At 50.1% G+C, this 23505-nt stretch overlaps 1 protein-coding gene across 5 annotated transcripts in view; it reads left to right on the top strand.

Annotated features, from left to right (window-relative positions):
* The window catches only part of SLC43A2 (solute carrier family 43 member 2), a 38292-nt gene that overhangs the window by 11066 nt on the left and 3721 nt on the right, over nt 1-23505 (top strand). For 4 of the 5 annotated variants that reach the window (XM_040455484.1, XM_040455482.1, XM_040455480.1 and 1 more), the window contains exons 4-13: nt 348-403; nt 1768-1844; nt 13891-13983; nt 15381-15514; nt 15598-15800; nt 16263-16409; nt 18933-18944; nt 19535-19673; nt 20972-21101; nt 23143-23216. In XM_040455484.1, coding sequence (XP_040311418.1) covers nt 348-403; nt 1768-1844; nt 13891-13983; nt 15381-15514; nt 15598-15800; nt 16263-16409; nt 18933-18944; nt 19535-19673; nt 20972-21101; nt 23143-23216 — 1065 coding nt within the window. The remainder of the gene's footprint in view (nt 1-347; nt 404-1767; nt 1845-13890; nt 13984-15380; nt 15515-15597; nt 15801-16262; nt 16410-18932; nt 18945-19534; nt 19674-20971; nt 21102-23142; nt 23217-23505) is intronic. The other variant, XM_040455481.1, reaches the window with a different exon arrangement.

The following is a 23505-nucleotide window of genomic DNA, read 5'->3' as shown; positions in this document are numbered from 1 at the left end:
GATTGTGCTCTCTCTCACTTCAGAGCTTTGGCCTCTCCAGTCTGAGGATGGGAGGGGAAGACACAGGAGATAGTGGTATTTACCAGATCTGCCTTCGGGCCTTGAATTGCAGTTTAAGACACCTCCTAGCTATGAGACTTTTGAGAATGTAATTTGTTTGTTTTTTTCTTTCTTTTTGTTTTATTTTCTTCATGAGTAAAACGGAGCCAATTATACTCCTTAGAAATGTTAAATTAAATGAGAGAATGTATATACATTTTCTGAAAACATCTGACCTATGGTAAATACTTCCATATAACACTATTTACAATAATAATAAATAATGTACTATTTCTGCTTGTTTTTAGTGCCTGCTTTGCTGTCTCCTGCTTGCTGATTGCATATGGAGCAAGTAACCCAAACTGTGAGTATGCTTTTCCTCTACTCTTTGGTCAGGGACTGGAGAGAGAGTGCCCAGAGGTGCTCACAGGTCCATCTGCTCTAGGAAGCCATGCTAGGGCTTACTGCTCAAATTAGAGGGTATGCCTGTTAGGCCTTCACGCAGTTACTTATCTCAAACGGGTGGCTGGGTAAGACAGCAGTCCCCCAGACAGACGTCTGAGAGAAGCTCCCGGGGTGTACCGTGCTCCCATCTCATCACAAGCCAAGCCAGTCCCTGATGGCTTCATTGATGCCAACCCCAGACAAGTTCTAAGAACCAGGCTAGCTGAGGGGTGTGTCCAGAAGTTGGGAGCTGAGTCCCCTGAGGCAGCCTAGGCCAGCACTGTGAAGTTGGCTTAAAAGCTGGGACACCTCGGGGGCGCCTGGGTGGCTCGGTCGGTTAAGCGTCCGACTTCGGCTCAGGTCACCATCTCATGGTTTGTGGGTTCGAGCCCTGCTTCAGGCTCTGTGCTGACAGCTCAGAGCCTGGAGCCTGCTTTGGATTCTGTGTCTCCCTCTCTCTCTGCCCCTCCCCTGCTCACACTCTGTCTGTCTGTCTCTCTTTCTCAATTAAAAAAAAAATTAAAAAAAAAAAAAAAAAAAGCTGGGACACCTGACTGGCTCAGTCAGAAGAGCGTGCAACTCTTGATCTCAGGTAGTGAGTTCAAGCCTCAAGTTGGGCATAGAGCCTACATTTTTAAAAAATGGCTTAGAATCCAACTGGTCCCCAACCCTGTTTAGGTAGAGCTGTTGCTTCAAAGACTTTCAGAACAAATACCAAAATAGAACTTGGGTTTCATCAAAATCTTAGCTGGGCTCATCTACTGATTTTTGAAGACCCGTATTTTTGGGGCGCCTGGGTGGCGCAGTCGGTTAAGCGTCCGACTTCAGTCAGGTCACGATCTTGCGGTCCGTGAGTTCGAGCCCCGCGTCGGGCTCTGGGCTGATGGCTCAGAGCCTGGAGCCTGTTTCCGATTCTGTGTCTCCCTCTCTCTCTGCCCCTCCCCCGTTCATGCTCTGTCTCTCTCTGTCCCAAAAATAAATAAACGTTGAAGACCCGTATTTTTGGTTTCGGTGAAGCAGCTTCTTTGGGCCTCTGGCTTGCTCTAAGGTTAATGGAGAAAGGAAGGGGTGGCGTCAGACCTTTAGCAGGAGTCCAAGTCCTGTAAAATCAAAGAGGAGGGGGGTGAGGAGGAAGAGGCTGTTCCAGCTCCCCCTCCCCAGGTGTCCGGCGCTAGCCCCCGATGGCCCGTCGTCCATTCTGCTTGCTCTCTGCGAGGCAGTGGGCCAGGCCTCCCTGAAGCTCAGCCGTGGTTCCCGGCTGATGAGCCTTCTGTTTCCTTCCAGCTCTGTCTGTGCTCATCTTCATCGCCCTGTCTCTGAATGGCTTTGGTGGGATGTGCATGACTTTCACCTCGTTAACAGTAAGTATTGATTTTTTAAAGCTCTCTCGTTTGGTCATCTCCTTGTGAATCTGAGGCAGCTTTTATTGGCTTCAGTTGCCCTGCTTTCCGTTGGCCTACCTGTGCCTGGACATCCCAAGCAGGAGAGGCTGCTGGTGATGAAGCGGCCTAGCAAAGCCAGTCATGGCCTCCCGGGCTGGGAGGTTCCGGAGGCAGGCAGAGCACAACTCTCGGAGTGAGCCCATCCCCTGCCTTCTGATCTTGGCTTAGGTACTGAGGAAGCCACCTCACTAGCCACGTACCCAGAGAAGACAGGAGCAGGAAGGAAAAAAGCTGTTGCCCACTTTCTTTCCTCTCCTTTTCCATGGCAACTCTGGCTAATAGTGCACTCTAGAAACAGTCCTCCCTTGGAATCTCCTCGCCCTTCACCATTGCCTTTGTCCAGAATGGAATGGAAAGCTCAGGGGAGTACCCGGCTGCGTCTCTTCTTGGTTTTCTACATGCCAGGGCACAGCGAGCCGACCTGAGGAGGGAGATGTTTTCTTGGGATGCTTGAGCGCCTACCTTACCTATAGCAGTGGAACACCACAGAATGTGTTTCTTTTTGAGGTGAGAGTGGTTGCAGGAAGGTCCAGGTTGAAAGAAAGAGAGTCAAAGAAGGCCAAACATGTCTTCCCCAGGAAGACGAAGGGAGCTCTCTGCAGGCTTGCCCTTCAGAGCTGGCTGATGGGAAAGAAGTGAGAATACTACGTTTCTCAGAGAGATTTCCACCCGACAACAAAGTCTGGCTTGCCTTAGTTTCCCCGTGAAAAACTTATATGATGTAATATCTACTGTCGCCATTCGCAGGGCACTCTGGTTTCTGATTTCCCTTTCTACTAGTGAGTCGAGTCATGCTATTGAGGGGCCCTGGGACTGCTGGTCTTCTTGGAAGGAGCTTAAATAGGTAGCTGGCATCTCCATGACCCCTCTACCTGCAGGCTGTGAGCCCATGGCCAGGCCCAGCCCAGGGCCTATCCTGTTCACTTTGCCTTATTAACTTTGTCCTGGTGGGAAGGGGTAACCGTCTGGTGGAGGCACATGGAAATGGGGAGTTCAGAGAGATCTGTGTTGGGTGAGAAAGGCACAGCACAGGGCTGTGTATGTGGGATGCTCAGGGTGTGGGTGACAACTCGGGTGTGGGTGACATGCACAAATCTGGGAACTCTGCTTGCCTTGCCCTCTGTGACAGGAGGGAGATTTACTCTGTACTCTTTTGTGCATTTTTATTTCTGTTTTTTTTTTTTTTAATTTTTTTTTTTAACGTTTATTTATTTTTGAGACAGAGAGCCAGAGCATGAATGGGGGAGGGTCAGAGAGAGAGGGAGACACAGAATCCGAAACAGGCTCCAGGCTCTGAGCAGTCAGCACAGAGCCCGACGCAGGGCTCAAACTCACGGACCGTGAGATCATGACCTGAGCCAAAGTCGGATGCTTAACCGACAGAGCCACCCAGGCGCCCCAGGTCCCCAGTCTTTCTGATTTGTGATGATGCTAAGGTGCACACCCCCGTATGTATATTTCTGTAAAATAAACTCCCAGAAGTGGGATTGCTGGTCTTCCCCATACTGGTTCTGGTGGACCAGCAGGAGTAAGAGTGGCCCTTTCTCCACACCCCTTCCTGTGCCCTGTTATTAGTCTTTTAAACATTAGCCAGTCTGATCTGGTGAAAATGATATACCATGATTTTTTATTAATTTGCCTTTAATTGTTTACGAGGCAGAACATCTTTCCACCTCTTTTTTTGTGATCTTTTGTATTCTGTGAATTGCTTCTTTGTGCAATTTGTCTGTTTTTCTACAGGTATGTTGATCTTTTTTAAGTGTTTTGTAAGAGCTCTTTTGTATATAAAAAAAAAAAATTAGCTCTCTTTTTGGAGTGAGCGAGGGATCTTCCCCTAGGGTTTTGAGGCCTCCGGGTGATCATGAATAAACTTAAGGAGGACTGTACACCCCCTTAAAGTTGTATGCAAGCAAATTGTGTGTGCGTTTCTCCGCGGGAGGGTCTGTTGCCCTCATCAGCCTCTAACGGGTCTGTGTGTTAACACAGACCAAAAGCACTCACAGTCCAAAAGCACTGTAGCGGGAGCACTCCCATTGGCTCCTCACCCGCCCACTGGGAGGTCAAAGGTACAGAGGATACAGAGTGACCAGGCAAGAAAACCATCTGATTGTTACCTAAAGTGTTTGGTTAGCAGCTGTCTGTTTAAGGGAGGCTGGTGGCTTGTCTCCTAAGGTCTCCATTCTTGTGTCTAGAGCAGGGGTTAGCACACTGCTGCCCCTAGGCCAAATCCAGACCACTGCTGGGTGTGGGGCAACCGATCAGGTAGAGGCCAGGTGGAAGCCGGAGGCAAGGGCAGGGAAAGAATTCACCCAAGGCAGAACAAAGGAGATGGGAGTTTATTGAATACACTGCAAGGGAGCGGTGGGTGAACAGCCAAGGAGAGACATCTGCCAGGAGGCAGTGGTGGGGGGCTGTAGTTAAGGTGGGGAGTGAGGAGTTATGGGAATGTATGCTCCTTCTTCGGCACCTGTGCCCAGTTGTAAGTGGCCCATTGGTCAGCTGGGAGTTATGGCTATTTTGAGGTGGGTCACCTAATGGGCCTGTTTGTACTCAGCCCAGTGGTCACCGTGCGCCCTTTTCCCTTACTCAGGTTTCCATTGCTCAAGCCTGTTGCCTAAAAGAGGCCTCTACAGTGTGGGGTGCAGATTGTAAACAAAGTTTTTATTGGAACATAGCTGTGCCCACTTGTTTACTATTGTCCGTGGCTGCCTTTGTGCTGTAGGGGCAGAATGAGGGAGTTGTACAGAGACTATATGGCCTGCAAAACCTAAAATACATACTGTCGGGCGCTTTACAAGCTTTGGTGCAGGGCACCAAGAAGCTGCTCAGTTACTATTCCTTGTCAGAAGGCAGGTGTTGCCCTCACCCCCTCATCCCCTCACCCCCATCCTACTGATCCCCCTCCTAGATACATGGGCCAACTCCCTAAACACTTTCTTTTTTTTTTTTTAATTTTTTTTTTTCAACGTTTATTTATTTTTGGGACAGAGACAGAGCATGAACAGGGGAGGGGCACAGAGAGGGAGACATAGAATCGGAAACAGGCTCCAGGCTCTGAGCCATCAGCCCAGAGCCTGACGCGGGGCTCGAACTCACGGACCGCGAGATCGTGACCTGGCTGAAGCCGGACGCCTAACCGACTGCGCCACCCAGGCGCCCCCCTAAACACTTTCTAAGTCATTCCCCGCCTCCACTACTGCCCCTGGCCCGAGGGATCTCAGTGGGCATTCTCTTGTCCCATGTGGTCTCAGATGGGGGCTCTTGTGGCTGTCCTTTCCAGAATAGACCCCAAAAGGGGAATGAGAAGCAGGTCAGTGAGGACAGAGCCAGAGCTCTTGGGCAATGTTTTAGGGCTGGCCGAGGCTTCTGCTGAGCAGAGCTCACTCTCTTTCTGACACAGCCCAGGCCTTTAAAAAGCAGAACTGCCAACATTGCCCCCCAAAGATGCCAAGCTAGCAGCACAACAGCACTTTCTGTTTTGTCTCCCACCCATGTTCTAATTTGGGGGACAAAGGAGTCTTTAGGGTCGCCTTTAGGAACTTCCTAAATCAAATCTCCTTTCACTTCTTTGGGGCCGTGGATAATCACTCTGTGATAACCTGGGAATTTGGGGGAATGTGTTGCCATAGAAATGCTAATTTGGGGACTTTCTGAGTTCTAAGAAGTTTTGTGTAGTATGGGCTGTGGTATAAATAAAAATGACCAGGGGCTGTGAGCGGTCACCCCATTGGTGGAGAAGAGGCCCCAAAGTTGGCAAAATGCCTTTTCCCCACAGGCCAGGGCGAGATGGTCAATAGTGCCTGAGAGGCCTGTACTCCTGGGTGATCCTTCCTTCCAGAGCGGAGGCTCCAAAGGGCAAGACTGAAATCCCATGCCCGTGGGCTGCCGACAACCAGAACTGACTTTCCTGGGTCCCCACAGCAGAGGGCCTGAACCTCGTGACATCCTCAGGGGAGGGTGAGGTCATTCCATGGGAACAGAGCACTCCCCGAGGTGCAGAGCCCAGCCTTCCCGCTGGACATCTGGACAGAACACTTTGGTCTGTTTGCCCAATGTCTAGCGTTTGTACAACCCTTTAACTCGCTTCATTGGCTGGAGTGTAAATACCGGCCGGCGGCTGAGGCGGCATCTTTGGGTTGCCACCCTGCAATCCAGGGCCCGGGGTTGCTTAGAGATGGGAGCAGATGCGACCAACATTGTGAACATATCTTTTCCACTTCATTACTCTGCCCCCTGTCCCTGTCAGCGGGAGTGGGTTCTGAGCTGGAAACCTTGCAGCAAAGTGGTTCCAAACTGTTGTCAGGCTCCTTAATGAAAAATTTCTCTGTGGGCTTTTCCTATTTGATTCATTGAAGTCTGACTTTAAATCTGAGGAAGAAATGGTCCCATGGGAGTTGGGACTAGAGTTTGAGGAGAAGAGAATAAATATCCCTCTTAAAATACCAAGAAGAGGAGAGGCAAAGGAATCGGGCACAGCAGTGAAACATGTGCCCCCTGGTGGGGGGATGGGAATTCGGCGTTGCTGCTCAGCTGGCCCATTTCTACCACCAGGAGAAAATCCCCACAGCACCCCAGCCAGCATTCTGGGAGCCCACTTTGGGAGCCCAAAGTGCAAGGTGAGCAGGACTTTCAGTGCCCGGAGCCAGCTCTGTCTTTTAGCTTCTATCCCGGGCCTTGAGAGCCCACTAACCAGCTGATCGCCACCGACCTGGAAAAAATTCACCCATCCGAGAGTTCTGCCTTATGAATTTGTTCACCACGTGACATGTTCGGGGGCGAACAGAAGGTGTAGTGGAGGCATCGGCAGGGCTGGCCCTGGCTGGGAAGGCAAATGAGGTGGTTTCGGGAGTGGAACCCCTCCTCCCCACCCCTACAGCAGTGAAGCGGAAAGGTGACCACAAGGACCTTTTCCTGGCAGTGTGTGCTTGGAGCTGCCCGGTTGTTTGGGGTTAGGAAATAGCCTAGCTTTGCTGAGTCTGCTTGTCCAGACTGGTACCTGGATCCCAGCCTATACAAGTTGTACAGGGCTCTGGGTGTGTACACCAGCCACCTCTGGAAGGGGCCTTGTGTCTTTTCCCTGAGGGCCAGGGTGCACCCTTAGCTGGTGGGCTTGGGGGACCATGGATTTGGAAAGTCAGTTCCAGGGGCTATACGGTGGTCCTTCTGTCCCTGCCTGCCAGCCAAGGCCTGTCTTTGGGGCCCCTGAGTAGAGAGGCATCTTAAGGTCCTGCAAGGACGCTAGCCAGTCCTCACCATCACGGAGCCTAGGCCTCTGGGGCCTCTTGTCCAGTAGCCATGTTCTGTGGCCAGAACTCCAGGGGAGGGCCGCCTGCAGCTGCTGTTTTCCCCTCTGGGAAGGTCACAGAGCCAGGGCCTGTTTACAGCACAGCCACGGGGCTGAGAATGAGTCACCACTGGTATCCCCGAGTAAGCTAGGCCGTGGGTTCTGCCCCGCGAGCTATTCCAGCCCCAGCCCTTGCAGAGACAGCAGAAGTGGCTATGGGAAGCACCCAGAGCCTGGGGAGGGGGCCTGCGCTCCCCACCTGTGAGTGCAGTTGTGAATCCAGAATCAGGAAACCGCTCCTGCTGAGTGTTTTCCCCTGTCGTCTGTCATTGTAGCCTGGCTCCAGCTTCCTACTTGGCAGAAGAGCTCATTCTTCCCTCTCCACCTAGCGCTTGAGGCCCACACGAAGGCACTCTGCTCAGTGCCCAGCCATCACTCCATCATCAGGGCTTCTGAGTAGCCATTATGTGCAGATGAGGTCATTTGGAGCCAGAAGGAGGGAGAGGGTGGGAGGGAGGAGGAGACCAGAATGGGAGGAGACAGACATGAGGATGAAATAGGAGAAAGTCCAAGGGCAAGTGCAAGTCTACTTGAAGGTGTGGCCCTGGACCATGGGGAGGTCAAGAGGAGGGAAGGGGCAGGTAGGTCCAAAAGGAGCATCAGAAGGGACGTAAAAAAAACTCTAGTGGGGAGAGCAGACAGAGTGCTTAATAAGGAACAAATAGAAGCTTGAGAGGTGATGGTAATTGCCCTGGGGATCAAACTCAGATTTCCAAGAGGCAGAGTAGTCCAGTGGCTACACACCGAAGCTTGACCTGCTTTGAATCCCAAATTTGACCCTTACCGGTTTGAGGGTGTCCCTCGACTTTTCTAATCCTAGAGTTTTATACCCGATAAGGGAGTGTGAAAAGTGACCCTTGGAACCTACCTTGGAAGGTTGTTTTGAGGGTTTTTAAGATAATACTTACAGTAGGTATTAAAAATCGTTGCTATTATTATGATAATGCTATTGTCTTATTATTATATGCTATTATACTAATATAATTATGCCATATTATTATATATTATTACTTAATAATAAGAAAAATCATCTAATCAAGCTGCTTCTGGGCATGGCAAATGGGGAAAATCTCCTGGCAGGCATGACAGCTTTAGGAGGAAGGGAAGGAAGTGGCTTAAAGGAAAAACACAATTAGTATTAACATTTAAAAAATAATTAGCGTCCTTAGGGAAACCCTCTTTTCTCCTGTGCTTGCTATTCTTTTGTGACCACACATTGACATTGTCAGGATGTTTGTACTTTGGGGTTCATTGGTCAAGGTCACCCTTGATGTTCTTTTCAGAGAGATTTCATCTGACAGAAATGCTACGTAAGCCCTAAAAGCTGACACACACTTTGACTACCTATTTAAATACTTCTGTTGATCAAAAGAACACCATGAACTAAGAAGAAGTTAAAGTAATTAAGAAGTTAAATGACAAACTAGGAAAACATACCTGCACTCTATGGGCAAACCGTAACTGTCTTTAATATATAAAGAGCTTATACGAAATCAATATAAAAAGATTAACATCCTCATAGGAGAAAAGGACAAGTGAGGAATATAAATGGCTGATTTTAAAAATTATAGAAAATGTTGAAAGTCATTAGTAATCAATAAATGTAAATTTTTTAATTTCGTTTTTTAGTCATGGAAAAATTTAAATATATACATGGCATTAGAATAGTATAATGATCCCATGTGTCCATCTTGAACTTCAACAATTATCAGCTCACAACCAGCCTTGCTTTGTTCCTGTCTCTACCCACCATCCAGACTATTTTGAAGCAAATATTACTCATTCATTTCATCCATATACACAAAGAAATGGATTTTAAAACAAGGATGTTGGTAAAGTGGCAAATATTAAAAATAACACGAAATGCCAGAGTGGATACAGTGAAATAGACACTCTACTGTGCTTCTGTTGGGAGTTACCAATTGGTGTAACTTTCTGGAGGGCAGTTTGGCACAGGATATCACAAAAACTTAAGAATGTGTATTCCCTTTTGCCTAATGATTCTACTTTTGGGAATTTACCTTAAGGGAATAATAGCTATGTGCACATAGGCTTATCTTTAAGAATGTTAATTAAAAAGGACTTGAATTCCAACATCAGAGAAGTGGTTGCATAAATTATAGACCATCCAGATAAGGAAATACCAGACAGTCATTACAAATTATGTTGAAGGTGAATACTAAGTTAGAAAGCGTTTATAGGGACGCCTGGCTGGCTCAGTCAGTGGAGCATGCAATTTTTGATCTCAGAGTTGTGAGTTCGAGCCCCATGTTGGGTGTAGAGATTACTTAAAAGTTAAAAAAATAATAATAATAAAATTAAAAATCTTAAATAAATCTAAAAAGTAAGAAAACATACTATATCAAGTAAAAGGGAAAAATTGTAGAACGACATGTAGCATATGATCCCAGTTTTGTTTAAAAGCTACAGTTATTTATAAGACAAAGGTTAATGGGAAATATATAAAAAATAGTTAATGGGTATATCAGGGGGATTTTTATTTTATTCTTTCTTTATGTATACTTTGTTCCAAATGTTTTACAATGAACATACATTACTTTTGTAATCAGAAAAAAATAACCCTAATTTAAAATAAAGGATATAGGTGTTGGTGAGAACACTGTGTAGTACGGTTTGACCTGAGGCTATACTCCCCCTGGGTATCGCCCTACTGACCAAAATAAAACGTTGGGGCAAATTTTCTTGGTGTCGCTAAGAGTGTTCTAGGCAGGGAGAAGTTGGGCAGCTAAAAAGCCACTGTCCTTGTCTAGGTATGAGGGCAAGGGCCTCGTCCATGGGCAGATGGGAAGTCAGTCCTCTTTCTCAGCTTCCTGTTCTTCCTGAATCTTTTCTGGGGAGAAGACTCCAGAAGATCAGGCCAGGGTTGTATGCTAGCCCGAGTCCATTGTTCTGTTGGCCTCTAGCATAGGTTAGGATTAAAGCAAACTTGAGCTTAAGAAGGAAAAAGGCTAGCTAGCAAGCTGTCTCCTTTTTAAGAGTATTCCCAGCCCTGTTGAAAAGTTGGGAGATACCTTTTTGTGCTTCAAGGTGACTACAGGCAACAAGAGTGTTTTTCTGGCTTGACTTTGTACCAAGTAGCCCTTCCTGTACCAGGCGCTTGGCCTCCATGCGCTCTTCTGGTTCGGTTCCAAGGCCTCTTTGATCCCTTTCTTCCTTTATTTCCCATGGCTGGAGTGGCATCCCAGGTTGGAACAGTTCCTTCCTTCCACATAAGCAGAACAAATCTTTGGATTCTCCCTGGGGCGGATATGACCCCAGAAATGCCTCCGCTGCAAGGTTGCCTTGCTGGGTGAGCCAGCACAGAGCAGCCCGAATATGTGAGCTCAGGAACAGAGGCATGTCCTCTGAACCGCAGCATACCTGGGAAGCAGGTGTGCAAAGAGTAAGATTAGGCACCTTTAGTAGTCACCTAGGTGTTCCCGGGCACACGTGAGCATTCACATTGCCTCTGTTTCCTGCTGGGGGGAATTTCAATATGCTCTCTATCCCTCTTTGATCCTATCTGAGAAGCCTGAGTGGACAGAGGGTCCACTCTATGTCAGGGCTGGAAGAAGAGCTCTTTGTGTGCTTGGAATTCTTAGGGGAGCCTAAATGGCCACCCTGGCCCTATGCCATAGAATGGCTTATTGGCCATACACTATAGATATATTCATTTTCCTTTTTAATCCTGGGACCCCAAATCATCTTATGTATCTTACTCATGTATTTTTTAACAGTGATGTTGAGACAAATTTACATACCATGCAATTCACCTAAAGTATACAATTGAGTGTTTTTAGTACATTCAGAGTTGTGCAGCCATCACTGTAATCAATTATATCACCCCAAATAGAAACCCTGTACCCATTGGCATTTCCTCCCTATACACTCCCAGCTTCCTCTACCCCAGCCCTGGGCAACCACTAATCTATTTTTTGTCTCTATGGATCTGCCCATTCTAGACATTTCGTATAAATGGAGTTATACGATATGTGGTCTTTTGTAACTTGTTTTTTTCATCTATCATAATATTCTCAGGGTTCATCCATGTTGTAGTAGGTATCAGTACTTGATTTCTTCTTGTGGCTCAATAACGTTCCATTGCATAAATAGACCACATTTTGTTTACCCATTCATCTACTGATGGACATTGGCCTTGTTTGCCCTTCTTTGTTATTGTGAAGAATGCTGCCACAATTTTTTTTTTTTTAACATTTATTTGTTTTTGAAAGACAGAGTGAGACAGAGCACGAGTGGGGGAGGGGGAGAGGGGAGGGGGACACAGAATCCAAAGCAGGCTCCAGGCTCTGAGCTGTGTCAGCACAGAGCCCGACACGGGGCTCGGACTCACGGACTGCAAGATCATGACCTGAGCCGAAGTCGGACACTTAACTGACTGAGCCACTCAGGTGCCTCCCAATTTTTTTTTTTTTTTGAATGCTGCCACAATTTTGTGAGTCCATTTGTTTTCATTTCTTTTGGTATATACCTAGGAGTGAAGTTTCTAAGTCATATGGTAACTCTGTGTTGAACTGTTTGAGGAACTGCCAGACTTATCCAAAGTGGCTGTGTACCATCTGATATTTCCACTAGCAGTGGATCAGGGTTCTGATTTCCTATATATATCATCAACATTTGTTATTATTTGATTTTTTATTATAGCCACCCTAGGGGGCATGAAGCGATATCTCATTGTGGTTTCAACTTGCATTTCCCTAAGATTAATAATACTGAGTGGGGGGCGCCTGGGTGGCGCAGTCGGTTGAGCGTCCGACTTCAGCCAGGTCACGATCTCACGGTCCGTGAGTTCGAGCCCCGCGTCAGGCTCTGGGCTGATGGCTCGGAGCCTGGAGCCTGTTTCCGATTCTGTGTCTCCCTCTCTCTCTCTGCCCCTCCCCCGTTCATGCTCTGTCTCTGTCTGTCCCATAAGTAAATAAAAACGTTGAAAAAAAAATTAAAAAAAAAATAATAATACTGAGTGGATTTTCATATGCTTATTGGCCATTTGTAGATCTTCTTTGGAGAAATGTCTGTTCAGATCTTTTGCCCATTTAAAAAATAGGTTATTTTTTTATTATTGAATTTTAGGAGTCTTTTATATATACATAGTGTATAGACACATGTCCCTTATCAGATGTATGATTTGCAGACGTTTTCTCTCTTTTGTGCATTGTCTTTTCCCTTTCTTCGTGGTGCCTTTTTTTAAAAATTTGTTTTAATGTTTATTTATTTTTGAGAGAGAGACACAGAGTGCAAGCAGGGGACGGGCAGAGAGAGAGGGAGACACAGCATCCGAAGCAGGCTCCAGGCTCTGAGCTGTCGGCACAGAGCCCAACGCAGGGCCCGAACTCACAAACCGTGAGATCATGACCTGAGCCGAAGTCGCGTGCTCAACCAGCTGAGCCACCCAGGAGCCCCTTGCTGGTGCCCTTTGAAGCACAAAAGCTTTTAATTTTGGTGATGTCCCTTCCCATTTTTAATTGTGGGCAAAACAGGCAGAAATGATGAGGGGCAGGAAAGGCCAGTTCACACTGCCTGCACTCAGCAACAATGGATTGGCTCCCAGGCAGCAGTGTTCCGTGTTTAAGAAAACCCCAATGTGATTCCGGACAAATGGGAGAGGGGGTCATAGATTAGGTCCATATGAACAGCCTGAATTCAGTGAAGCAGGTTGGATAGCTACACAGAGAGTGATCTTGATGCTCTGGACACTGTGGATGTGGGACGGGAGAGCTTCACAGCATGGCAGTTCCGTCTCTTTGGAGGCAAGGGAGAGGAGATACAAACTGGCTGTTTGGGAGGATGTACTTTGCCCTAGGTCTGTTTGCCTCCGTGACTGTGTTGTCACATTTACTGTGCCTGGATTTGTGTAGAATCGCGGGCTGGGTGGGTCTGAGCTTTGAAGTTGTGGCGGTAGGCCCAGAATGAGCTGATAGGAGGTGTGTGAGCGACCTCACTGGGACAAGAGAATGAGTCTTTCTTGCCATCGGTCTCCTCCGATGCCCATCACTGGGGTAAAATGTGAGACGGAGAGGGAGGGCTCTCCTTGCACTTAGAAACCAGAAGCAGGAATCCCAGACTAGGCTGGCTCCCCTTTCAGCCCTGAGGAACTGTAGAATTCAGATTGGCACCTTCCAGAAGCCTACTGTCTTAGAACCAAAAGCAGCTTTTGCTGACATCTGGTCCTTCTGGGACACTGATATTTTTATGTATACAGTGACACTCTCATCCCCAAATAGATTCTTATTTTTAACAGGCTTGCTCCCTTTGAGGGATGCCTGAGGCTCCCGACTTTGCTCGCCGGCATCTCAATGAAACCCTGCAAAGACGCAGAGGCTCCTGGCATGAGCAAAGAGGAGGGACACTCACCAGCCAGGAAGTCCAACAGCTCAGAGTCTGACCCGGTCTCTGAGTTCTGCATTAATCTCCCCTCCCTTTATCAAACTAAGTCCCAGATGAAAAGCCGTAATTACCCACTCCCCACACCACCCCCTCAATGACACAGGAAGGAGAGCTGATAAGAAATGGAACCTGAGGATACCTTGATTCCTTCCCCCACGCCTCCCCCACCAGTCCGCTGCCCATTCCCTCAGCAGGTCTCCCTTGCTTCTTGTCTTTCAGCTACCCAACATGTTTGGTGACCTTCGGTCCACGTTTATTGCCTTGATGATTGGATCCTATGCCTCCTCAGCAGTCACCTTCCCAGGAATCAAGGTGAGGGTGTGACCAGCCTCACCCTCTTGTCCTAATGTCTGAGCAGAGCCCTCTCCCAAGGCTCTTTCAGCCTCCTCTGAAGAGGGAAGTAATTGTGGGTTCTGGGGTTCACCCCTCCCCACCACCCACACCTGGGAGGATGCACCTGGCCACCACAAGAGTAAGAAAAGAAAACCACTGAGCCACGGGAGACGGAAAATTCAAGCGTATCACACAGGGTGTTACCGCAGGCCGCCTTTGCATTTCTGGGCTGGGGTAGAGAAGAGGGATGGGTGAGTTTGTCCCAGGTCACCCCACCCCCAGGTCTGTTGTTGTTGGGCTGTTACTCCTCATTAGCCAGAGCGCTGCTCTTGGCTAAGTTGGTTCAGCTGTTTCCCTCCCAGGCAGGATTCTGAACCCGTGGAAGTCACGCAGCGTCAGGAGGAAGCAAACACCTCACAGTCTGTCAGCCCCGGCACCCGCTCCAAATACTGTTGCCCCTGCCAAGTCTTCGAAAGGGGCTCGTCCCACCTGTGGTCTCAGCACCAAATCAAAACCCCTTTCCTGCGATACATGGCGGGGAGGCCATGGATTAGGAGGAGGAGTCATAGACTCGGGCTGGCCTCTGGGGAATCAAGGTACCTGGAGGGTGAGGAGCCAGCCATGCTGTGGCCTCCTAGGCGTTCTCACCCTTCCGGAGTGTGGAGAAGTCTACAAGTTCCTCCTCCACCTCTTCTTGCTGTCTAACCACTGGTCCCCTCCCTGGGGAGCTGGGCAGCTGTCTGCCAGGATGCTGGCGACTCTTGTGCTGGAAATAAATGGTAACAGTGACAACAACGACTAATATGCTTGCTCAGCAGGCTTCCCACCTGCCAGGCCCTGTACTGAGCACTCTGGGGATCACACCTGCAGCTCCTTGAGGCTACAGGACAGTGTTATGCCCATTTCAGAGAGGAGCAAAGTGAGACATCCATCTGCTTGTTGGGTGTCTGGGGCACCTGCCACGTGCACCCTTCAAGGCACATCCGTGAACAAGGCTAGCAGGTTCCCGTTCTCAAGGAGCTGGACTAGTAACGGACTAGGAAAGTAATCAAGAAGTCAGTAATCTCAGCCAGGGTCGTTCACTGTGAACTTGTGAGGTGACAGTGACGGAAGCAGTCAGAGAAGGCCTCTCCAGGGAGGTGACATGTGGTCCAAGTTGGAGGCACAGGGGGTTAACGACGTGCCAGGGCAAGCTGGGATTGCTGGGATGCGGGGCCTCTGACGACCAGACACCCAGACTGGCGGAGCCGTGCCTCCTTACGCAGCTCAGCGCAGGAAGAGCAGGGCTGACAGATGCCCCCTGCCTGCCGCCTGCCGTGGCTTCCCTCTGCTAACTCTGCCCCCTGGCCCTGCGCCTACCCCATTGTGCCTGTCAGGTCATCTATGACTTTGGTGCCTCCTTCATCATCATCCTCGTGGTCTGGGCCGGCTGCTCCGGATTGGTTTTCCTCAACTGCTTCTTGAACTGGCCCCTGGAGCCTTTCCCAGGGCCGGAGGACATGGACTACTCGTAAGTGGATGTGCCGTCTGCCCCACCCCCGCCCTGGCCAGGGTCCCGGGCAGCACCGATGGACACTCTCCTGTGGCCTCCAGGGTGAAGATCAAGTTCAGCTGGCTGGGCTTTGACCACAAGATCACAGGGAAGCAGTTCTACAAGCAGGTGACCACGGTGGGGCGCCGCCTCAGCGTGGGCAGCTCCATGAGGAGCAGCAAGGAGCAAGCGGCACTGCAGGAGGGCCATAAGCTGTGCCTGTCCACCATTGACCTGGAGGTGAAGTGCCAGCCAGACACCGCAGGTACCTGCTTCATGACCTCACCTTCAGGGCCTGCCTAGGACGTCGGCGAGGCCGTCTGCACCCAAACCCGCACCTCGGCGGCGGGGAGGAGGCGGCCAACCCATCCTGGAAATCCCTTCACCCGGGGCCAGCAGCAACTGAGGGCTTCGTGGGTGCCATCTCACTTAATTCCCACTTGATCCCCAGAGGGCAGGCGGCACCCTGCACCCGGGCTGACAGATGAGCACACTGAGGCCCAGAATGGGGAAGGGATTCTTCCAACTCACTTCACACACCTGGGTGACCCAAGTCCAGCACCCACACATTTAACCTCCCCCAGGCCCATCCCTGCATCCAGCATAGGGTGATCTGGTCAGCAAATCAGGCTTCCCCTGGACGGTGGGTAGGCTGTGGGCCGGGGGGGTGGGGGGTGGCGGGTAGGGGCATCGGTTCTCCTGAGCACCCCTGGTCTTCTCCCCGCAGCGGCCCCCTCCTTCATGCACAGCGTGTTCAGCCCCATCCTGCTGCTCAGCCTGGTCACCATGTGCATCACACAGCTACGGCTCATCTTCTACATGGGCGCCATGAACAATATCCTCAAGTTCCTGGTCAGCGGTGATCAGGATGTAGGTAGGTGGCCCCCCCCCTCCCCCGACCTCGATGCACTTCCCCACAAGAGGGCACCCCGCGATCCGTGCTCATTCCTACCCGCCTGAGGTTAAGCCCACCGCCTGGAAGATACTAGTCCGGAAAATGGCAGGCTCCGAAGGATTCACTGCTGATGAGAGCCATTTCACCCCAGCCAGCCCCCACTGTTCTCTCCCGTTGCCATTAGAATTTCCCGGTTTAGAGGCGGGGGAGGGGAACTAAAATAATTACATGTGTTCAGGGTGTGGGGCGTATGTTTTTCATTGCCTCGGGGCCATTGGCAAGCCTGTTTGTGAATGAAAACACTGTGGGGGACGGAGTACACCACCTGAGAACTTGTTGAAAGACAGGCAGTCAGCCCCGTTGCCAAGGGTCTCCCTGCCCTGGGAAACCGCAGGCGCGGCCGTGGAGAGGCTCTGTGCGAAGGGGCAGGGGTGGCCCACACCGCTGGGTACTCAGGGTCTGCGCCCAGAACTGGGAGGCAAGGCTGGGCGGCGGCTTCCTTGTGCGTGTGATCCAGTCGAGGCTTGTCAAGTTCGGTAAACAGAGCTGATAACGCACACACCACTTTTCTAAAACAGCACAGAAGGTCTTCAGCTGATTAGAGGTTTTGATTCTACAAAGAAAATCAGTACTTCCTCAGGGCCTGAGCTGAGTCAGCTTTAGTCATCCCTAAGCTGGACAAACACAGTCGGTAAATCCTTTTTATTGGCATTCTCACTGGTGTGCAACTGTTTGTTGGTTTAGTTGGTTTTCCCCAGGGGTAGTTACACTAGGGATTACAAGGAATCAAATACAGGTTTTTTGGTGTGTTTTATTTTTATTTTTTTAAATTTTTTGAGAGCTCGTCCGCACAAGTGGGGGGAGGGCAGAGGGAGAGGGAGAGAGGGAATCATAAGGAGGCTGCACGCCCATCTCCCGATGAGGGGCTCCATCCCACGACCGTGGGATTATGAGCTGAGCCACAAACAGGAGTCGGATGCTCAACTGACTGAGCCACACAGGTGCCCCTGAAATACAGTTTTTAAAGGGGATGAGTCAGTGAGCAGCCTGCCTGGAATTCTCTCTCTCCTTCCTGTCTCTCTCTTCCCCTACCCCATGTACATGTGCACTCTTGCGCTCTCCCTCTCTCTCTCTTAAAATAAATTGTATAAACTTAAAAAAAGAGAGGGGCACCTGGGTGGCTCAGTCGGTTGAGCGTCCGACTTCGGCTCAGGTCATGATCTCACAGTTCATGAGTTCGAGCCCCGTGTCGGGCTCTGTGCTGACAGCTCAGAGCCTGGAACCTGCTTCGGATTCTGTGTCTCCCTCTCTGCCCCTTCCCTGTTCACACTCTGCCTCTGTCTCTCTCTCACTCTCTCTCTCAAAAATAAATAAAAAAACAGCTTTAACAAAAGGGAAAGATGACAAAGGGACCTGGACAACACTGGTTCTACTGTGAAAATGGATGTCCTGTGGTGAAGTTACCATGTGCCCTTGCAAAATTTCATAATGGACGCTGACACAGTAAAGGCCCTAAGAGAGCCCTATAGGAAAACATAACCTATTTAACTTTGTTTTGTCCAATGATTTTTCCCCAAACTTCCACCACAGGAACATTGTTATGGTATAACGCTCATTAAAATCTGTGGACCACACTTTGGGGAAAGCTGATCTATCGTGTCTAAACACCCTCTGTTATAAACTCAGGGCCCGAGAAGTGAAGTGAGGGCCCACTGGCTCTTAGAAGGCAAATCTCCCTGCTGCTGAGTCGTGGACTTTCACTCCAGTTCTCTAAGAAATCTTTTGCTGCTCAAGAGGATTTTTTTTTTTTCCCAACTGTTTCCCACATTCAAAAAGTCAGCTTTAAGAAGTAGAGGAAGTTGGGCCAGGAAATCCAATCTGCAGCTGACAGGGCACCGGTTTTCCCCACTCTGCTCCTGTGAGCTGTTGTTCCCGACCCCCACAGCCCCGGCTGTCCCCAGAGGGGCTGCTTCAGCTCAGGGAGCTGGTGGAATAGAAGGGACCGGCTCTGGCTGTCGGAGGGAGACCCATGGTGTCAGTGTTTGGCTGGGGGTCAGGACGGATTCTTTGACCTCTCCTTCCCTTGGAGAGCAGTAGGAGGTGTGACAGAGTATGACAGGGCAGGGTACATGAGGGGCCCTGGTTGGCCGGGTCTTCGGCACCCACGCCACTTCCCCCTCCTGGTCCTCGGCAAGCACCGCAGGCCTGATTCACCAGCCTGCCTGTGACGAGGCCCCGGCTGCACGTGACTGAGGCCACAGCAGACCGGAAACCATCAACAGATGCCCGTGCTGGGCCTCACCCGCCTGCACTCCCAGAAGCCTGACTCAAGCTGGGCGTCCCCTGGATGCTCTAAGAGTCTGGTCTTGGTGGGAAATGGCATGTGTGTGCTGGGCCCAGAGATGGCCTGCTACCACGCCCCATCTCCGTATAATAACCATTGAGATCTCTGCTGCTAACCTCTCTCCTTTCTGCTTTTTTACTTTTGCTTTCCTGATGCAGTGATGGCTACCGGTAAGCCAGGGGGATTGTCGAAGAACACTGCAACATCCCCTCCAGCCAGTCTCTGACCAAGAAACATCCCTCTTGGCCAGAACTGTGGGTGGGGGAGGGGCAGTCAACCCTCAGCTTCTATTTGCCTGAAAAAAAAAAATCTCATCATAATTTTAAGGCTCTTTGAAGACTGGAGCCCTTACGTCAGAGCCCCTGTGAGTGGTGCCTTCCTGGTATATTTCTAGAGGCAGAAAACTAATGACTAGTCATACACAAAGCCTCAGTCCCAGGCATTGGTAATTTTGTGGTTCCCGAGTCATAGACGCTTCCTGGAGCTTCTGGGGGATGTCGTTGTGACATACTGGATTTCATTAGCTGTTTCTTGGAAATAAACAGACGATTTGGAGAAGAGAACAGGGTGCCTGCCCCTTGCTCCACCTTTGATTTTGGAGTTCAAAGTCTCTGGGCTCCCCTCAAGGCCCACGGTGAGGGGTGGTGAGGGGTGGTCTGTGGAAGACCCCGGAAGGGCCTATGGGGTCTCAGGCTCTCCCAGCACCTGCCTCACGCTTCTGCTAGGGGCCCCCCACGACGCAGCCCATTTTCCTCCCCAGTTGGCCTCTACACCTCCATCTTCGGTGTGCTCCAGCTGCTTTGCCTGCTGACAGCCCCTGTCATTGGCTACATCATGGACTGGAGGCTGAAGGAGTGTGAAGATGCCTCTGAGGAACCTGAGGAGAAAGACGCCAACCAGTGCGTAGACAGGGCCTGTCCCCTAGCTCCTGGCCCCAGAGTCAGCTGCTAGGCAGGAACCGGGTGGGTGGCCTAGGTTTTGAAGTCAGCGGGAGAGGCAAGAGGGGGTCATGCCCAAAGCTATTCGTAAGGGCTTTCCGACACTCTCTCACTTAGCTCAGCACAGATTTGAGTGTATCACTTCGTTATGGAGATTCTTTGGTACCCGAAAGTTTGGAAGAGCACTGGGCTTGATGGAAGAATGGGAGAAACCGGAGGAAGGTCTGTGTGCAGACGCTGGGTGTCCAAGGACCCACTCAGGAATAGCACAGTGGTAAACCGTGGTAAAGTCCTGCTTGCCTGCGAGGCTTACTCCACTTGGTGGGAGTAGTAGGCTGCTATAACCGCAGAACTGCTAGATCTGTTCATAATTGTCAGCATGAAACAAGGTACAGGAGCCCCGCGTTCGTAAAGGTTGGGCTCCAAGATCAGAGGGTGAGTTAAATGCTGTCTTCATGACTCCACCTTAATATAATAAGCCACTGTTTATTGCTCTGGGCCCCATGCCAAACACTTGATGCACAGTATCTCAGTCAAGCCTCCCAGCACCTGGATGAGGCGCGTACTAGTGTTGAACCCATTTTTCAAATGCCGGAACTGAAGTTAGGACTTTGAGTAGCTTGCCTGGGGTCACATAGTGAGGAAGTGGTGGGTCTGGGACTCCCCGGGTCTCCAGCACTTGGCATTCATTGTTGCATGTCCTACAGTTGTCCGTGGGTTATCTGTGTGGGCAGTGGGACTGGGATCCCTAATAGTGAATTCACAAGGAAATAGCTACAGAGAATGCTCCGTTATCTAGGTCAGGTCCTAAAGCCATCTGGTTCCATCTACTGCATATTTGTTTCTCCTTCACCCCTTCCTGCCCCCAAAGGGAAATCCACTCCCTCCCTTGTTTGACTTATTATCTGGCTTATCATCAGCTCCCTGCGGGATCTGGGTGAAGTTGGAGTCCGCGGTGAAGCGGGGCTTCGCCACATCCTGACTTAGGTGTGCTCTGCTGCTTGCCTCCCCGTCAGTCTTCACTGAGGCAGCGCAGTGTGTTAATGACCTTGCATCCAACCTCTCCACTGCGGTTCACACCCAGCACTCAGTCCAGAGGGCACAATGGGAGCGTCCCTAGGGGTGGTCTCGCCCTGACAGTCCCTCAGATGTGCTCGGGTGGTCTCCGAGTCTCGCATCGTCTGCAAGCTGTGACTTCCTGGGAGAGCCCATCCTCCTTCAGGGAGCTCCCAGCTCCGGTGTGTGCTCTGTCTCCACAGGGGCGAGAAGAAGAAGAAGCGAGACCGGCAGATCCAGAAAGTCACCAACGCCATGCGGGCCTTCGCCTTCACAAATGTGCTGCTTGTGGGCTTTGGGGTGACCTGTCTCATTCCCAACCTGCCTCTGCAGGTGGGTACGGGGAGAAGGAGAGGTCGGGTGGGATGTGGGACAGTGAGACTAGAAGGGACGTGATGTGTCATGGAAGCCATCCACAAAGACCATGGTAACTTTTCATTCATTTATTGCAACCAACAACCAACCAGCCCGCTGTTATTTACCAAGGGCTTCTTACTTGCCAGGTTCTGTGCTTAATGCAGGGGGTGAGCTCTAAATGAAACTGGGATTGCCTTTCACAGAAAACTCTTCTCTATGAAGGCATATCCTTCTTCATGGCCTTTTGAGCATCTTGCATGCCGTGAATACCACCACCATACCGTCCCCCAGAACTATGTGGGGTAGTTGTATGGCTCCTTGTTTTGCTTTTGCTCACACAGTTGAAACCTGAGGTCCAAAGAGGTCTGGCTAATCTGTGGCATTGATGGGACCATCTACTCTGGTACAAGAATGCCTACGGGGTATCTGTGTTGTAGAGAGTTGGGAAAGACTGTGATGATCACTGGGCATCAGGGTTCAAAAGTTTAATTCCTTTTCACAAGATTTCTGTTGCTTTTGAAAGCTGACTTTTGGCAGACATTGGAAGAAAGTAGATTTTGTCACCTGCCCAGCTCTACCCTTACGTCCATGAAAGTGTTCTAGTGCCAGTCTCCAAGTTTGTTTATTTTTGTTATGACGATTTTTAAATCCTCAAGTTTATTAACTTTGAAGGGACCTGAATAATGGCATTGCTTCTACATGGGTTAGCTCAAGTCCAGATAGTATCTTGGGCCAGGTCCAGAAGGAAAGCCAGAGTCTCTCTCTCTCTCTCTCTCTCTCTCTTTTTTTTTTTTGCAAGTGGCCATGTGTTGAAGTACATTGAACACCCAGCTGTGCACCACCCATGGGTACTATCATGTGCATGTGCCGACATTCTGTGTGAGACCAGAGTAAACCACTGGAGGCTTGTTCCAGTTCCCAGTGAGAGTGTCTTTGTATTCCTGGTGCCCTCCCAGCTTCCTGGTGGCTGTCCCCTCTTACAAGGCTGGTCGATAGATCCTTGCCTTGACCACCTTGTCTAATGAAGGGGCAATGCTCACTAGGGACAGTCTTCTGCTTTTTGTTTTATTTAGTTCTTGTTGAAAGAAAAGTTATGAAAAGGCAACAAGACACTTGAAGTGGAAAGGGGGAACCTGCACAAGGATGTGTGAGCAAGCATAGTTGGGCACAGCCCTCTTGCAACACTGCAGAGAGCAGCCCCTGCCCCCTCTGCCGCCCACATTCCTGGGAACAGGTCCTGGCTGCTAAGCAGGATGGCAGGGCCGTGTGCAAAGGGCGAATAAAGGGTCCCAGTGGCTGTGGCAAAATGGACACAGCTCTCTTGCTCCTGAGGAATTATCTACAAATGCTTCTTGGAGCTTGCCAAGCCGGCCAGCTGTGGCCTTTTTAAGAAGCTGAACTTTCGGGTAGGGAGAAGGAAAGCTATCAGCCATTAGGGCCTGAGTGACCAGGCACAGAGACCTCTGGGCACCATCCTCAGGTCAGCAAAGGCAGGAGATCAAATCATGATTAATGACCTCCTATTTAGTGCTGTGTCAGTACATCTATAACTGCTGACTCTGGGTGGAGGCAGGAGGAGCCCTGACTCGGTGTTTGCCAATTTCCTTGGTGTAAATGCTTTCACCATGGCTGATTTCAACTGATATGACATCCCCAAATGTGCAGTTGAAAAGAGATTCACAATGACACGCCATCGTACGGTACTCCCACCATACTAGACTATAAACGTAGAAACCCCCAGAGCACAGATAATAGCAAAATAATTAAGAAATGGTGAATTCTGAGTATCCGTTACCTCTGTTTTTATATAATTTGTTTAATTCTAAGTCTTTATGAATTTAATTTTTCGTAGTGACTGTCTCATAGCTGGCTCACAAAATCCCTGACAACTCGGGCATTGGCCCTTGGAGAGCTGGTGTGAGCCAACACCAGTTGCCAGTGCTGCCATTGCTCAGGACCCCAAGGACTGTGGGGACCCTCACGTTTCTCTGCTCACACTCTGCTCTCCCTCTCTCAGATCCTCTCCTTTATCCTGCACACGATTGTACGAGGATTCATCCACTCTGCCGTCGGGGGCCTGTATGCCGCCGTGTAAGTGCTGGTTGCCGGGGGTGGCCTGGGGCCGACAGTAAGGGAATGACCTGAGGGAGGTTCGTGGGAGGACCGAGGTCCTGGAGGGGGCCAGCCTGCCATCTGGGCTCATCTTCTTGTGCCAGGGGATGGGTACTGGGGCTTCTGTTGGGTGTGTCAAGGGAAGGTCACACCTGGCGGGAGGTGGGTCAGCGGGCCGACAGTTGGGTGCCCACAAGCCTTGGCATCTAACACGAAGTCAGTTCCCCTGCCAGGGTCAGTGCTCCCATGTAGCTTGTTATGCCTCGGG

Source organism: Herpailurus yagouaroundi, unplaced genomic scaffold (assembly GCF_014898765.1).
Source record: "Herpailurus yagouaroundi ecotype Mexico unplaced genomic scaffold, PumYag 215, whole genome shotgun sequence".
In the NCBI taxonomy this organism is placed as follows: domain Eukaryota; kingdom Metazoa; phylum Chordata; class Mammalia; order Carnivora; family Felidae; genus Herpailurus; species Herpailurus yagouaroundi.
The sequence above is the reverse complement of the archived record's forward strand: the minus strand, read 5'-3'. Positions and strand labels throughout refer to the sequence as shown.